We start from the raw sequence: 16913 nt of genomic DNA, 5'->3' as shown, positions 1-16913 counted from the left end.
AAACGTTATGTATACATACATATGTTTAAGATTGAAGAACACATTTCAAACAATGGCTCCAGGGCTTAGATTACATACACTATTTTGGTCACTGTTTATTTAGAAACGGCAAAGATGGTCACAACGAATTAACAAGATCAAGTTAGTCCCTTATACTGCTTTTCTGTTACTTGTTTCATTATGGTGATGGGTTGACAGACAATGCTTATGTTAGAGAGGACTATGTTTGTTTGGGGGACAGAGTGAGCATAGGTCCTATTCTAACTAAATCTTGTTATCTAACAGCCGACGCGGACATCATGTGACAGTATTTATTCAAGGCCTGGCTCCAGTATCCCTGGATCACCTGGACACACCATTTATGTGAGTACCATTGAGTGTTGAAATGCAGGTCACAGGCAGGGACAGAGTGGACCGGCTTCTTCTGAAAGCAGGGCATTTTTATAAAAGTTTTGTTTTGACTTCTCCTCCTCCATCTTCCTTTCTTACTTTGCTTCACCTTCCTCATCTATCACTCCTCTCCTATCTATCCCATTTCCTTCTATGTCCTCCCTCCCCATTCCTCCTCCTCTTCACTTCTTCCCTTCTTTGTCCTCCTCCCTTTATTCCCATCCTCAGCCTTCTCTCCTTTCTTCTACTCCTCCTTCTTCCTTCTACTTTTCCTTCCTTCTCCTTCTTCCTTCCTTTTCCTCCTCTTCCTTTTCTCACTTCCTTCCTTTCTTCTCCACCTGCTTCCCTCCCTCCCTCTTCTTCATTCTCTTCCTACTTACTTCCTTCTCCTCCTCCTCCTTCTTCTTTGCACCTTCATTCATTGTGCTCCTTATTGCTTCCTCCTCCTACTTCACCTCGCCCTACCTCCTTTCTTTCCCATCCTCCTTTCTCCTTCGTCCTCCACCCCTCCACCCCTCCACCCCTTCTCCCTTTCTCATCCTCCTTCTTCTTCCGTCTCCTTCTCTCCCTCTCATTCTCCTTCTCTTTAGTCCTTCTACTTCTCCTCCTCCTTCCTCTTTTGTCTTCCTTCTTTTCCTTTCTCTCTCTTTGGCCTTCTCTTTCATCTATTTTTTTAACTTACTGTTCTTTATTGATCCTTTTTTCTATGTTGACCATTTTTTATTAAAGATACCAAGTCACCAGAATCAGTACTACACAGGGTATACGGGTCTCCATAACTGTTGACAGCAGCAGAACCCAAACAACCACAAAACTAATGTACCAACATACATAATGCAAACATGTTGGCATATAAAATCTATATAGTGAGATCCGTCTCAACAAACAGGCAACAACCACTCACATCAAACCTGGGTTCTTTGCATCAATACCACTAGTTCTGGTGAAAAGGTTCTAAATACAGGCTTCCCTGATCATTCTATCACCTTCGTTATTTCTTAGTGAACCCCCAACCCCTAATTTGAAGGTCATAGTTGCAATAGAGTCTCAATATGTTACTTAGGCCAAAATACTACAGCGTTCTTTTCTGCATAACCAATTTCATCAATATAGCTAGAGTGGGGTAAGATACTGGAACATGAGTTTTCCTAAATGAAATCAACTCCTAGCTCCTGGAGGATTACTCTTGTTCCCTGTTTGTGCTTTAGTGTTTTCTCAAAAAATCAAAACTCACGAAATGTGAGATATACAAAACCACAGTATTTTATAATTCCTTTGTTCAAAGATGTGCAATATGCCAATTCTGGGGGAAAGACATAGCTTCTGCATTCAGAGCCCTAACATCTCATACCCTTTTACACGTAATGATTGTAGGAAGGTGGATACCTGACTATGGTTACCCCAGATTTTTTGCCTTGTGTTTAGCTGTTTTTCGACTTAGTTGGCCTGGATCCTGCTAATCAGGGCCCTAGGCTATCTGCTCTCTCTGTAAAATGGACTCCATGTACCCTAGGTACATAACTAATTGGATATTGAGTCACCTTATGAGCCCCTGTATAGTGTACTATAGGTACCCAGGGCATAGGTGCACCCAAGGCCTACCAGGGGCTGCAGCATATCTTTTGCCACCCCTGGCTGGCCATCCAAACTGACACAACTGGCTGATCACTCAGCTGGGGCAAGGTCGTGTAATCCCCCCCTGCTTAGATATAGTATTCCTATGTCTAACCTTATATCTAGACACATATACACCTATACGTTACTCATATGGCAGGCCTTAACAATCCTGAAGGCAGAGTGCTTGGTTTTATGTGAGGATTGATTTAGAAATAAATACATATATATTTTGAATATATAACCTGTGTGGTGTCCTTTCATTTGGTATTAAAAGGATTGCATATGGTAAAACAGCTGGCTTCACATGCCATCTTGAGTTTAGCCTAAGACTGCTTTTGTCCATGCTACCCCTAGAATAGCTGGTCTATAAGGTTGACTTTACAACCATCACCATAAGGGTTGTTTGGACTGGTGCAAGGTGCAAGGTGCTCACTAGAATAGTGAACATCATATACCAGGCCAACTTCTCACCATGATTTGCTGGATGAGTGCTCCAGGGAAGAGTTTTCATTTTAAATACAAGCCTTAAACAGATCATACCCCTTAAAAACATCACACATCTGACTTCAGAGGGATGCATCAATCTAAACTCTGGTGTGATCCCTAGTATAATCCATAGACAGTAAGTCCTAGTGTATTCATTAAGCATAGACCGATTGACCATACAGTGTCACTTTGAAATTGCTGATCTAAGTAAATGTAGACTGTTCCTGAGTCTGCTACTTGAGAAAGAAAATTGAAGATTTACAATAGATCTACTAAAGGAGAATCCAAGCCCCATTCCAATCACCTATTAGATCAAGCCCTCTAGGATAATCTGTAGTGCTTTCTGGATTTTGGGGCCCACCAAATACAAGCAGGACTCAAATGTATAGTTTACTACACACAAGACTATGGTATTGGCCCCATATTGAGATTTCACAATAGGAGTACGACCCGGTGTCTGGCTGAGAACATGAGAATGGGAGAACAACCTTTGTTAGGAACAAAAATGTAAACAGTTTTCGGCTGAGCAAGCTATTCACTTATTTCACACCTTGAGAGCCAAAATGCAAGATGCTTCAACCTCAGAGATGGGCGCATGATGTGGGCAATGTGCAAGAAGACATGGCTGAAGCAGTTTATAGTTGCTTAAATACAGACAAGTGTGTTAAATGCTTTTCACACAGGATGGGTCATATTGGTCCAAATTCTTACATGCTACCAGCTGTAGTGCAATATTGGCTACTAGAGGCTGAGGCTCGGCATGACAATCTCTGTGAAGAAATGGACTTCAGAGAGAATGAAACCAGTAAATGACCAGCCGCACTGGAACTCACACTTCCACTATCTAGATCTTAGAGATCAACACATTGGAAACTTCCTGTTTACTGAGCCCGGCCATCACACTAAAAAGGAAAAGCATATTTCACCCATGATGTAATACTTTATATGAAAGTACTGGTCATAGAAAAACTTTAGTCTTTCTGCACTGAGGCAAAATTTAAATAGGTCCATAACACAGACACTGCACTCATTTGTGAGGAGCTGAAAGGCTATTTGGTCCAAGGAAATACTAAACTAGAATAGAAACTGTGTGATCCATGTAGTAATGGCAGAAGTCTGTAGCCATGTGTAGTGGCCCTGGGGATCCCACTCTCCTGAGATGCTTTGTGTATCCTACGTCTGATAGATTGTCTATTCATATGAGAATAATGCACTGGACATTGTTCCTGGCCACATCCCAAAACTGGCAAAGAACCAGCAAGATCCTCTAGACAACTGATGTCACCTCTCCTGTGAAAACATCTTTCCTGTCCCATCCCCCACTGGACATGTCCCTGAACCTCAGTTACAAGTTGCAAATGGTTCTAAGACCTCATCCAGTAATTTCTCACATATGTATCTGCTAGCCCATGCTTTCATGTGGTCTAATGCCCACTGAAGCTAAGCCCTGCCATCTGGACGGAATGGCATTTATTTTGAACTGAATAGAAAATACTTCAATATGAAGGGTCTTACACAGTTTCATGACCCTTAGAAAAGACTTCAATATGAAGGGTCTTACACAGTTTCATGACACTGGGGACTGAGAAAGGTGACTTAACGGGAGGCTACCTAGCCACACACACTCTCTCAGGGATAAAGATTCCCCCAGAAGAGTCCTCAAGGTCACCTTCAAAATATATCAGACTTGCAGTGGAAATAATAATGAAACTGTATGAATTAAACAGAAATGTTATCTAAACCGAACATAAATCAATAACTAGTTCCAATGGGCAATACAAATCAAAATATTTTCTCAATATTGATTCAATACATGCCATGAAATCCATATGTTTTAATTGTATCTAATAGAAACCATTTGTAGTTGATATAACTAGTCAAAAATATGTGGATAAGAGCGAGATTAGATTTTTGAACATTAGTTTAACCTAAGATTTCTGTTTATTATAAAAGCCTCTCGCCCAGTGGGAGAACACAATGTTCCTCAGGGTCACGTGAGACAATTCAACACTAACCACCTTGGAGCTGGGAGTTGCTGGCTACTGCAGCAAATAACTATGATACTTATGTTCCCTAGCAGCAGGGGGATTTCAGCTCCCAGAAGGGATTGCTTCAAAGTTTGAAATGATTCCTGATCATATGTTGTGTGCTCCAGTCTTATTAAATGACAGTGGAGGAATGCAAAGTAGCTCATAGTTTCCATAAAGGAGGTTAGATATTAAAAAATAAGTGATTATAATTACACTCCATCTTCCTTTTTTCTTGTTCAGGCAAAGGTTGACAATGAGATCCTTGATTACAAGGACTTGGCTGCCATCCCCAAAGTCAAGGCCATCTACGATATTGAGCGGCCTGACTTGATCACCTATGAGCCCTTCTACACCACCACCTTGGAGGAGCGACAAGAGAGGCAGAGCGTGGGCGAGGTAAGTGTATAGGAGCCACCATGTCTTGCAAGTCCTTCTCCCGGCCGAAAGCCACTTACACTACCATTTCAGAGCTGATAACCATAGTTAATTGTTGAGGTGTTCCATTACTGTACAGCTGTCATGAAAACCCTGATTACGATTGCATACAGGTGAAAGGAGTAATATTCGGGTTAGCATAAGGGCTAACTGGTAAGTAGCCCGAATATTAATAAAAAAATAACCGGAAAAAATATTATCAAAAAATATTATTTGATAGCACCTAACCCCCATTCAGGGTATTCAAGCAATATACATGTCCGATATCAGCACCCAACTCAATGATACTCGTAGTTATTAACTTAGGACGAATGAAGAAGGCTGAATTAGCCCAGCAGTGACCAAACGCATTAAGGCATTGATGTATCCTGCTGGCTGACAGAAAGATCTAATGGGGTGACTGCTCTGCATTTGTAGAGAAGGACAGGGGTGTAACATAGGCCTTGCAGCGCAGGTAGGCCCCTGACTCCTCAGGGACACCCCCCCACCCCAAACTTTCAAGGGGTCCCCATTCAGCCCAAAGTCATTGAATATCTGCCGGATATGGGAGACTTAGGGGGCCACTCTTTACAATTAGCAGGGGGCACCATCATTTTACGTTACCCCATTGAATGAGTTGAATGAATGTTGGATGTCGCTACATCGTTGTTGCTTGTGAGACAGGGACCTTTGCCGCATCTGGACACTGAAAGTCCAGGACACACCGTTTATCGATTATATTTATTTACTAGAGAGTTTGTAGGGAGTCACATGTCGCCTTGGAAACTAGGAGCAGATAGGACATGAGGGTGTTGAGTCAAGCGCCGATCTGAATTCTCTTCTTTCAGAAGCTGCCATGAAGGAATATCCACTCTGTCAAGATGGTGGCACCCTAGTGTAATTTTGCTGCATTTGAAATATTGATTAAACCTTTCTTTGGCCTTAGAAAATAATTAAAAGCCCTAATGAGTTCAAGTGGGTGATAGAAGATTAGTAAACAGAACGAAAGATGGCAATGTGCAGATTGAATGCGAGCATCTTTAAATAATCTGGGAACTAGTAGCTACTCCGACCACCTAATGAGATAGCTCTGTGGGTTACAGCCTTTGCAGAAGAGCTTGCAGTGTGCTAGCCACAGGCAGGGAACACCAGGGGGTCAGATGCCGATAAATTGAGTACCACTGAGAGTGTTATATTAACATCATTATTACATCATTACGCAGCCACATCAATGTATAGTGTGCTCTACATATAACCCAGGTGCTTTTTAGTGATAGGGTAGCTTTAAAAAAACTTCTTTTTATTAACCATTTACTATAGCAGTTGCCCAATTTTTAAGTGATGCTTAATTTTTATTGTATCTTTATGGCTTTGTTTTCTTTGTTCTATATTCGTTTTGTTCTTTTGAATAAATTTTTTTTTTATATTACTCTTTTCATGGATTGTACAATGTACTTCTCCACAACTTTCCAAAATGTATGAGTAAAGAAAAACTGTCAATTAAATCATGATTGACCAAAATGAAACTCTTGACCCCCTCCTTCCTTCCTTGGACATCAGAACATTAGACCAGCCCTAGCCTTATATACTGCCTACGTGAATGTCCTTCTCTGTGACCTTCGAATGGCCACACATGCGCATGTGAAAGCCATGGAAATGTCATGGAAATGCAGCCCAATACATGTTTTTTGGTTTAGACCTCAACTGAGATCAACAACATACGATAATACAGCACTATATATCTGTTTTCCAAATACATTACACCACGAGTAAAGATTCTAAAAGTTTCAATTTTTTTTTTAAACATTTTAAAAGATGATAGCCTGCAAACACTTTAGTGGGGAACATTGCGAAATTAATCAAGTCATCAATTGAGTAATGCAGCCAGGTCACTTTCATTCGCACTTCTTATAACAGCTTCACCTACAGGCATGATTTCATGTAAAGTCTGTACCATCATCTATAAAGCCGTACATCTCCATCATGCGCTTTGCCCTGTGGTAAACTCCCCATTGCAGGTCATCGCAGCTGACCCAAGAGGCAAAAGAAAAGAAATTCTTGAAAAATGTAAACATTATATTCTCACCTCACGTTTTTCCAATATAACATTGCTGCTTTTACTTAATCACTATAATGTTGTTCAATTTTTTTTTTACTTAAGCCCATGCCCTTGTTTATCATGACTGTATCATATTACTGTAAAGCTCCACTGTGCTTGGAACCAGATATTCGCTATAGAAATGCCCAAACAATAAAACTGTGGCGCTCCATCAGTCTTATCTTCTCCATCATTTGGCATTCATGCAGTTTGCTCACCTCTAGTTCTCCTACCAGTGAGATGTGTGGGTGTGTTTCCTGAATATCGAATCAACAATATCAATGGGACAGAATATTGTAAATAAAACAGGTAACTAAATCTGGATTTTCCGTACCTACCTCAAACATATATGGCCCTACGCAGTACATATATCTTCAAGGTACACCGAGGTGGGGTTAGGAATAGTAAATCGGGGCTTTGTTGTATGCAAATGCCTTTCGATATTTCATTCCTCGATATTAATAAGCCACGATATTGTCTGTCAGTATTCAGTAGTGCAATCGACTGTATGAGTGAACTTTGCACTATAAATAATGCCATTCATTTGTTGCCCCAAAGAGCAGCTCCTTTATATTCGAACCAGTGGAGTCATCCTTTGTAACTCTGGTCAGAGGTCGAAAGCCTATCTCCTCTATCTTGCATGAACACTGTCGAGAGCCCCCACTTATTTCCACTTTGAAGTAGACCCAGCTACTAGCCATGCTTCGCTTGCAGCCTCTGGTCCAGTGCGGTCCTCTTCTCTCTCTAGGGCCACATTCGAGGCTCCAGCTCTAATTAAGCTGCCAGTCTCTCTCAACTTGGAGGATACAGTTTAGCCTAAGTTGGCAGTGACGGTTGCCATCTCCAGTAAGCCTTCTGCGATAGGGTGAGAGGTGGCACTCCAGTCGATTTCTCATCTCCCATAGCACAGTTCACGCTTCCGTGCACATATCGAGAAGCCCTGCCAGTTCCTTTCCTCCCAAAAGTCATTTGCTGAAGTGAAGGTAACGCGTGACTGGATACTGTGAAGTTTTGAGTCCAAGGTGGTCACTACACAGAACCACAGAGATGCCACCTGAAAAGTTGACAAGGACACAAGGCAGAGCAAGGAGAATACATTCTTATGATACAAAGTATTAAAAGAGAAGGATTGCTTCCTAAAAAAAGAAGTCTTGAACTTGCCACGAAATAGAATGTTTGGGCACTTCGCTCTTTAAATCAAGGAGTTTAATCTAGATCATTGTGTCCTATCCAAATTTGAAAGGAAGCTAGTGCAGGCAACAGAGGATGAATGCTCAGCTCCCCCATAGAAACTCAATAAGACATCATACTTGCCAACATTCTTTGCAAAAGACACACAATTGATGAACGGAATGCAGAAAAAATCAAAACATTCACCCCCAGTTAAGAGATCTGGGTTAAATCCATAATTCATTTGCTCACCATGAAACCCCAGTCTAGACCTGAACAAATGCAAATCAGTCTTGACCCTGTGCCTCATGGGAACAGTCCAGCCCGAACTGCCAAGCCAGGCCCTCCCTGGACTGGAAAAAAGAATCCTAAGACCGGTTTCGGGGATTCACCTCTTTTCAGCCAGGATAGCTTGATTCCAGTGGCACAGTGAGCCCAGGACCCACGTCTGGGCATACCAGGTGCACTTAGGGCAAGAAAGCAAAAAACACAATTGATGGACGGAATTCAGAACAAATCAAAACATTCACTCCCAGTCAAGAGATCTGGGTTAAATCCATCATTCTTTTGCTCACCATGCCACCCCAGTTTGGACATGGCCATATGCAAATCAGTCTTGACCCTGTGCCTCATGGGAACAGTCCAGCCCGAACTGCCAAGCCAGGTCCTCCCTGGACCGTAAACAAGCATCCTAGGACCCGTTTCGGGGTTTCACCCCTCTTCAGCCAGGATAGCTTGATTCAGTGGCACAGTGAGCCCAGGATCCACGTCTGGGCATACCTGGCGCACTTAAAGCGAGAAAGCAAGTGACACACAATTGATGGACGGAATGCCTAACAAATCAAAACAATCACCCCCAGTCAAGAGATCTGGGTTAAATATATCATTCTTTTGCTCACCATGCCACCCCAGTTTAGACCTGGCCATATGCAAATCAGTCTTGACACTATGCCTCATGGGAACAGTCCAGCCCACACTGCCAAGCCAGGTCCTCCCTGGACCGGAAACAAGCATCCTAGGACCGGTTTCGGGGTTTCACCCCTCTTCAGCCAGGATAGCTTGATTCCAGTGCCACAGTGAGCCCAGGACTCATGTCTGGGCATACCTGGTGCACGTAGGGCAAGAAAGCAAAAGACACACAATTGATGGACGGAATCCAGAACAAATAATCAAAACATTCACACCCAGTCAAGTGATCTGGGTTAAATCCATCATTCTTTTGCTCACCATGCCACCCCAGTTTAGACCTGGCCAAATGCAAATCAGTCTTGACCCTGTGCCTCATGGGAACAGTCCAGCACGAACTGCCAAGCCAGGTCCTCCCTGGACCGGAAATAAGCATCCTAGGACCGGTTTTGGGGTTTCACCCCTCTTTAGCCAGGATAGCTTGGTTCAGTGGCACAGTGAACCCAGTACCCTCGTCTGGGCATACCTGGCGCACTTAGGGTGAGAAAGCAAAAGACACACAATTGATGGACTGCATGCAGAACAAACCAAAACATTCACCTCCAGTCAAGAGATCTGATTAAAATCTATCATTCTTTTGCTCACCATGCCACCCCCAGTTTAGACCTGCCATATGCAAATCGGTCTTGACCCAGTGCCTCATGGGAACAGTCCAGCCCGAACTGGCAAGGTAGGTCCTCCCTGGACCGGAAACAAGCATCCTAGGACCGGTTTCGGGGTTTTCACCTCTCTTCAGCCAGGGTAGCTTGATGCCAGTGGCATAGTGAGCCCGGACCCACCGGCCCAGATCTCTGTACTGGAGTGAAGGTACTAGGGTGAATGTATGATATTGTTCTGCATTCTGTCCATCAATTGTTCTTTTTGCATTTGTCACCCCGAGTGGGACGGGTATGCCCAGGCGTGGGTCCCGTGCTCTCCATACCACTGGAGTCAAGCTATCCTGGCTGATGAGGGCTGAAAGCCCGAAACCGGTCCTAGGATGCTTGTTTCCAGTCCAGGGAGGACCTGGTCTGGCCGTTCGGGCTGGAATGTTCCCATTGGGCGCAGGTTCACGACTGATTTGCATATGGCTGGGTCCAAACTGGAATGGGATGGTGAGCAAAAAAATGATGGATTTAGGCCCAGATCTCTGTACTGGGGTGAATGTAAGACAATGTTCTGCATTCTGTCAATCGATTGTTCTTTTTGCATTTTTCACCCCGAGTGGGACGGGTATGCCCAGACGTGGCTCCTGTGCTCTTCATGCCACTGGAGTCAAGGTATCCTGGTTGATGAGGGTAAAAGCCCGAAACCGGTCCTAGGATGCTTGTTTCCAGTCCAGGGAGGACCTGGCCTGGCAGTTCGGGCTGGACTGTTCCCATTGGGCGCATGGTCAAGACTGATTTGCATATGGCTGGGTCCAAACTGGAATGGCATGGTGAGCAAATAACGATGGATTTAAGGCCAGATCTGTGTACTGGGGTGAATGTATGACATTGTTCTGCATTTCGTCCATCAATTGTTCTTTTTGCAACATTCTTTGCAAGTCACCCAAAAGAGGTACGATTTCCAAAGTTTGAAAACCACCACATATCATAATACTGACCTTACATTGCTTTTGGAACCATTGGTAACATCTCAGGAAATCACATCACTTGAGTCCAAATCAGGGGGCCAAGATGACTTTATGAGAAATAAATGACATCATATAAATAGGACCCTTTTGCGCAATGTGGCCAGCCTTAACTTACTAAAACATATCTTCACCAGCAAACGCAGAGCAGTGTTGTCAGTCAGCAACTTACCTATTTGTAAGGTCTGTATTTCAAATAACTAAGCAGCTTTCACGGGGTTTCTCAGGGAGCTAGATTTCACCTCTAAGCAGCTTCCCCAAAAGCAGCGACGTGACTACAATACATCTAAAGGCTGTAGTTTGGCTGAAAAAGCAATAGCCTCCCCCCCTAAATTAGTGTGGTTAGCAAGTAGCAACTGTCAGCCCAATTTGCAAAAGATAAGCATTAAGAGTCACATATTTGCTCTTGCAGATCACTTATACGTTACAAATTATCCAATAATTCCAGGAGTAGTCCTGGAAAACCACAAGTGTCAATTTTTTCCAACAGAACTAAAAGTATAAAATTTATGCATGCAGAATTTTAACCAAGTAGAAATCTGGATTACGGAATCTGACAAAAGCAGGCTATTGCACATTTGTCTTTTTTGGTGCTCTGCAGTGAAAATATGTTTTCCCCAGACAGAAACACTTTTCTTTACACCCCATTAAATAAATGAATGGATGCTCCCTCTCTGCTTCCTCCCTGGAAGAACACAAACCTATGTCCTTAACAGGTGTAAATCTGTGATTATTCACATGGTGGAACACTACCTGTGAGTTTGTAAGTGTCCACCTGTTCTGAAGTTAGGATCGCTTTGAAACACCCACAAACCCACACCTAAACCTAAAATCCACCTTGATGACAGTTTCCGTAATTGCAGGTCCCATTAGTTCGGGTACATTTCTGCCATTACTGATTCTATGATTGAGGATTGGGATTTTGCCCCCGACAAAGGCATTCAATAAGGGACCTAAATTAAACTTAGGTGTGCAAATAGCCTTGTGAAGGAAGCTCCCTGAGTAACTGACTGGAGCCTGGTCAAATCAGAGGCAGACTGGCATAAAGGGACCTGAGGAAATTTCCCAGCAGGCCAGTTCGGCAGTTGCAGCCATACTTCAGGAGGCACAGTGCTGCCCTCAAAAGAATTGAGGCTGAAAGTAGCTGTGCATTCCTGTCAAGGCCTGCTAATCACATACTCAGCCAAATCCTGCTTGTAAATCCTTACTGCCAATTGCAGTGGAAGAGATTCTGCACAATATACAGGGATCAAAAGCAGGCCCCTGCAGCGTCGTTGCACAAGGGGGCATATGGAGTCCCCACTTTTCAGGAGGCCACCATTCAATCTAAAGCCCATGGATATCTGTGAGATATTGGAGTTGCTGGGGCCTTTCATCATATTTTGTAGGGGGGCCCCACTATTATGCTGATTATCCATCACACCATCCCCAACCACATAGGCTAGAACTACTCCACTGCGGTGCGCGTACAGGACCTGTCAGCATTTTGCAAATGTGCCGTTTTGCAACACCTACCACAGTGAAATCTCTCTTGAAACCCTGCTATTTGCATAAGCTTGGCGCCTTTTAATCCGCCCTATTTTAGTTAGCAGACATGATAATATGTAACTATCTCTTTGGATAAGAAAAGAGGAAGAATCTTAGCAATGACTCCGCGTGCGGGCTATTTTAAGATTGCCATTGGTGATTTGGTGCTTATAGGCTGAGGCGCCATTTCCCAGAGTTTGCTCGATTCATGCGCATTATATGGAACTTTTCATGCTCCGTGTTTGGATACAAATAGCCCATGGCCCTGATTAAGAGTGCGTCAGTGGTTTCCGACGCCTGCTCGAACTCCAATAATCACTGGCTGTGTTAAATAACTCACCCTTGGTTAGCTTTCAGCAGGTCAATCCTGCCGGAATTCAATAGGGGAAAATTATACAGTACCGAGCGGATTTTAATGTGACAAGCAATAAAAGCTGCATGTTGTTGCCCAGAAACTTGTGCTAGGTTGTATTTATCCCTTCCAATACACAGTGAAACTTACAGAATTGTCATTTATAAGGCGCAATACATAGCACCCTGATTTTGACAAAGTTGGAATCTGGGTCTATATTTCTTGGATTGCCGGGTTTGGCATCCTTTATTTATGTGTTTTGACATTAGTTGTAAATATAGTGTGTCAAAACCCTGGACACAGGCTGTTAGAGTGCTTTAATCCATAGGAGTCGTTGGTTAGAGTCAATCAGCGAGGGGAACCATAATAACATTTGTGCGAGTGGTACCAGAGATCACATTGGTAAGTAATCGAGAAGATTTCATAGCATCAGGTAACTACACACCTTCAACTGGCATCTCAATAAATTCATGGTCCCAGTATAATACAGATTTACGTTGAAGCGCTTACAGTCCAAAAGTCATCGTAATCATAAGATCACATGAATATGGGCAACTTCGACAATAAAGACATTTTCTGAGTGTATGGCTGAACACTTAAGTGTTTCTAAGGGTATTAGGCGAGTGAGGGAATGGTTAACAGAACATGGTCCAGGAATATATCCACTTTACTCTGCAAGGATGAACTTTGCACTGTGGGATCCTATAGATAGCCTTCCCAATCTTATCTCCACCCTGTCCCTTGCGCCTCTCTCCAGCACCTAATATACCTTCCTTGTGCCCCTTCTTCTACAGCGCTACACTGCCTTGAAGCTACTTTTACGCTCTATGCTACCAATGTATACATACATACATGCGCACCAGTGCCCCTCAAAGATTTCAAAGAGTCAGTCTTATTTGAAACAAAATCCCACACGTGCATGCATTAATCGCATCTAAAGATTCATAGATTCCTGGAGACCTGAGACCGGATTCAATTGATTGTTCCGGTGCTGATGCAACAGTGCACCAACATTTCTGGATTGCATTCTCCTTATTTACTAAAATGCTGCTAAGACACTGGCTTGTTCTACACAACACAATACACAGCGTGAATTAATTAATCATTTTAAAAGCTTACGTGTGCAGCAAAAATGATTGCGTATCATGCAAGTGCATGCTAAATGTATTTATTATAAAGTTAGCGATTGATAACCGTGCAGTTTTGCATTGACATCTGATTTAACTGGTTTTTGCACTGGTTAATAGGGGCGAATGTAATGTTTGCACCTGTGAAGTCATACAAAGGTTGACAGAAAAGTGCACCAGGGCAAGCAATGTGATCTGGAAACATTAGAGAAAAATGTCATCAGCACCTGTGCCGTTTATTTAATCTGGACATGTTCAAGCGCGATTGAATGAATGAATGAATGAATGAATGAATGAAAATATTTGTAAAGCGCGCGATGGCCAAACGGCTTCCTGGCGCTGAGAGCTCTAAAGAACCGGACAGACAGGGCCAGGAGGTTTAGCGGGGGTAGGCCTGGGCAAAGAGGAAAGTTTTTAGCGCTTTACGGAAATGAGAAAAAATAGGAATCGAACGCATAGAAAGAGGGAGGGAGTTCCAGAACCGGGGAGCAAGAACAGAAAAGTGGGTTCCACCAGTGCGAGTTTTGCGGAAGCGGGGAACAGTGAGAAGGGCAGAAGATGATGAACGAAGAGTGCGGGCAGGGGTGTGAAGGGAGATCAGAGAATTGATGAAAGCCGGTCCAGAGTGGTCAAGGGCCCGGTAAACAAGGCACCCCAATTTGAACAGGGATCTCTGCAAGATGGGCAACCAGTGAAGGGATTTGAGGACGGGGGTGATGTGATGGGTTTTGGGCAAGTGAAAGATGAGACGGGCAGCCTGATTCTGGATAGCTTGTAGGCGGCGGGTTTCATAGGCAGGAATGCCAGCGAACAAGCTATTGCCATAATCAAGGCGGGAAGTGATGAGGGCAGAAATAATAATTTTAAGGGAGTCAGGAGAGAAAAAGCGAGAGATTTTCCGGATCATCCGGAGGGAGAGAAAACAGGAGGACACCACGGCACTGACCTGGCCATGCATGGACAGGTCCTGTCTGACCTTGATGCCCAGGGTTTTAACAGAGGGAACGGGGGTGGGGGAAGGGCCAAGAATGGGGGGCCAGAAAGCAGAGGACCAGGGGCTGGATGAGCCGCCAATCAGAACAAGCTCAGTCTTATCTGGATTGAGCTTGAGGTGGTTGGCGCTCATCCACCCAGAGATAAAAGCCATGGTGGAGTGAAAAAAGGATAGAGCGTGAGAAGAGGAGGAAAGGTCAAAAACGAGCTGGAGGTCGTCAGCGTAGTTATACACAGAGACCCCTAGCTCAAGAAGGGAGGAGATAAGAGGGTGAATGTAGAGATGGAAAAGAAGGGGAGAGAGGGAGGACCCTTGGGGGACTCCACAGGGCACCGGGAGGGGAGAAGCAGAAGAGCCGGGAAGGTGGACAGCTTGAGAGCGACCCGTCAAAAAGGAGGTAATCCAAGAGAGGACAGTACCTCGTATGCCCGCTGCGCTGACACGGTCCAAAAGAATATTATAGTCGACCGTGTCAAACGCAGCGGACAAATCGAGGAGGATCAAAGCCTGGGGAGAGTTGACATCGGCCTTGGCTTTAAGCTCGTCAAGGACGGCTAACACCACGGTTTCGGTCGAGTGACCTGAGCGGAAACCAGCTTGGTGGGATGCCAGAAGCTGGTTCCGTTCAACATAAGCAGAAAGACAAGAAGTAACATAAGATTCAAGAATTTTAGCAAGATAGGGGAGAAGAGAGATAGGTCTGAAGTTAGAAAGAAGAGAGGAGTCGAGGCCAGGTTTTTTAAGAATTGGAGAAACAATAGCAAATTTAAAGGAAGAAGGGACCAATCCGGTGGAAAGAGAAGCATTGAGAAGAGAGAGAGGGGTGTCAGGGCAAGAGGAAAAAAGGGTTTTGAGGATGCGGGCAGGAGCACAATCAGTGGGGGAGCCAGACTTGATTTTAGAGAGCAGAGCTAGGAAGGTGTCAAAAGAGAGGGGAGGAAAAAAAGAAAAAGAAGATTTAGGCGCAGAGGGGACAGAGTGAAGAGTGGTAAAAGGAGTGACCAGGATGTTAGATTTAATATTAACAATCTTCTCAATAAAGAAATCGTTAAGAGAAGAGCAGAGGGCCTGAGAGGGAATGAAGTGAGGGCAGGCACGATCAGAGGTGGCCAAGTTCTTAACCAAAGAAAAAATTTCTTTGGATTTGTTAGCCGCGAGCGCCACTTGTTCGGAGAAGTATTTTGTCTTGGCGGTCAAGATGGCCTTCTTATACTCCCTATGAAGTAGTTTGTATTTGGCCTTATCGTCCGGGCAGTAGCCACGGCGCCACAGGCGCTCTGAGCGTCTAAGCTGTAATTTGAGAATCTTAAGCTCCGGGCTAAACCGATTGCCCTATATAATACGGCACCTCTATTTTTTTCCTAAATACATATTAGGACTAGTGTTAAGAAATATTTTGCTGATTAATCTCATCTACATCTACCTTCATTTTGAGTGCTGCTCACTACTTTTACGTGCACATTATTTTCACTCTTATCTTCTAGATTGTGTGAACCTTCTTCACAGCTCAAAATCCATTGTAAACACAGCTAAGTTACTGGCCTGAGACCAATTTTCTAAAACCAGCCGTGTCACAGAGCTGACATAACCCACTTCAAATGAGAGTGAGGCTAGACACAGGTGGCAGCCCCTGTTTAAATCCACCAGATGCCTCTGTCTTGTGAAGAAACCCATGTTTCAATAATGCACTTTCATTTTATAACTTAATGCATTATGGGATCAGTAGTTCTGGGTTACCGCATTTCAACTAGCAGGACAAACGTTTTAGATGACAATAATTTGTAGCAGGAAAAAACTGGAGCGGAACATGGTTTTCCCTGTGACACAGAGTCATCTGACAGCCTTACCTTTCCCTCAGGAGCTATGGTAACACGAGTTATCGCTGACAAACCCAGGCCTCGCCTGTTCACCTCTAGCCATCCACTAGTCTAAACTTGTTCCACTCCTGAAAACCGTCTCAGCTCTCTTAGGGAAATGCTAGTTTTATCTCTGGCAAAATAATGATATTTCGTAGAGGCAGGAGCAACTGGTGACCTTTCTAAGTGGTGGGACGATCAAATTCCCCTTCCACCTCCACAAAAACAAAAACATATTTTCTCTCCTTACAAAAGCCCAACATAAAAAACTCCC

The 16913-nt window shown here is 43.8% G+C and overlaps 1 protein-coding gene across 16 annotated transcripts in view; it reads left to right on the top strand.

The window, feature by feature from the left end:
• The window catches only part of ABLIM1 (actin binding LIM protein 1), a 670048-nt gene that overhangs the window by 566081 nt on the left and 87054 nt on the right, over positions 1-16913 (top strand). For all 16 annotated transcript variants that reach the window (XM_078643885.1, XM_078643875.1, XM_078643872.1 and 13 more), the window contains exons 9-10: positions 286-363; positions 4764-4919. In XM_078643885.1, coding sequence (XP_078500011.1) covers positions 286-363; positions 4764-4919 — 234 coding nt within the window. The remainder of the gene's footprint in view (positions 1-285; positions 364-4763; positions 4920-16913) is intronic.

The sequence above is a fragment of the Lissotriton helveticus genome, chromosome 5_1, assembly GCF_964261635.1.
Source record: "Lissotriton helveticus chromosome 5_1, aLisHel1.1, whole genome shotgun sequence".
In the NCBI taxonomy this organism is placed as follows: Eukaryota; Metazoa; Chordata; class Amphibia; order Caudata; family Salamandridae; genus Lissotriton; species Lissotriton helveticus.
Note: the sequence above shows the minus strand (reverse complement) of the source record. Positions and strands in the feature narration are given on the sequence as shown.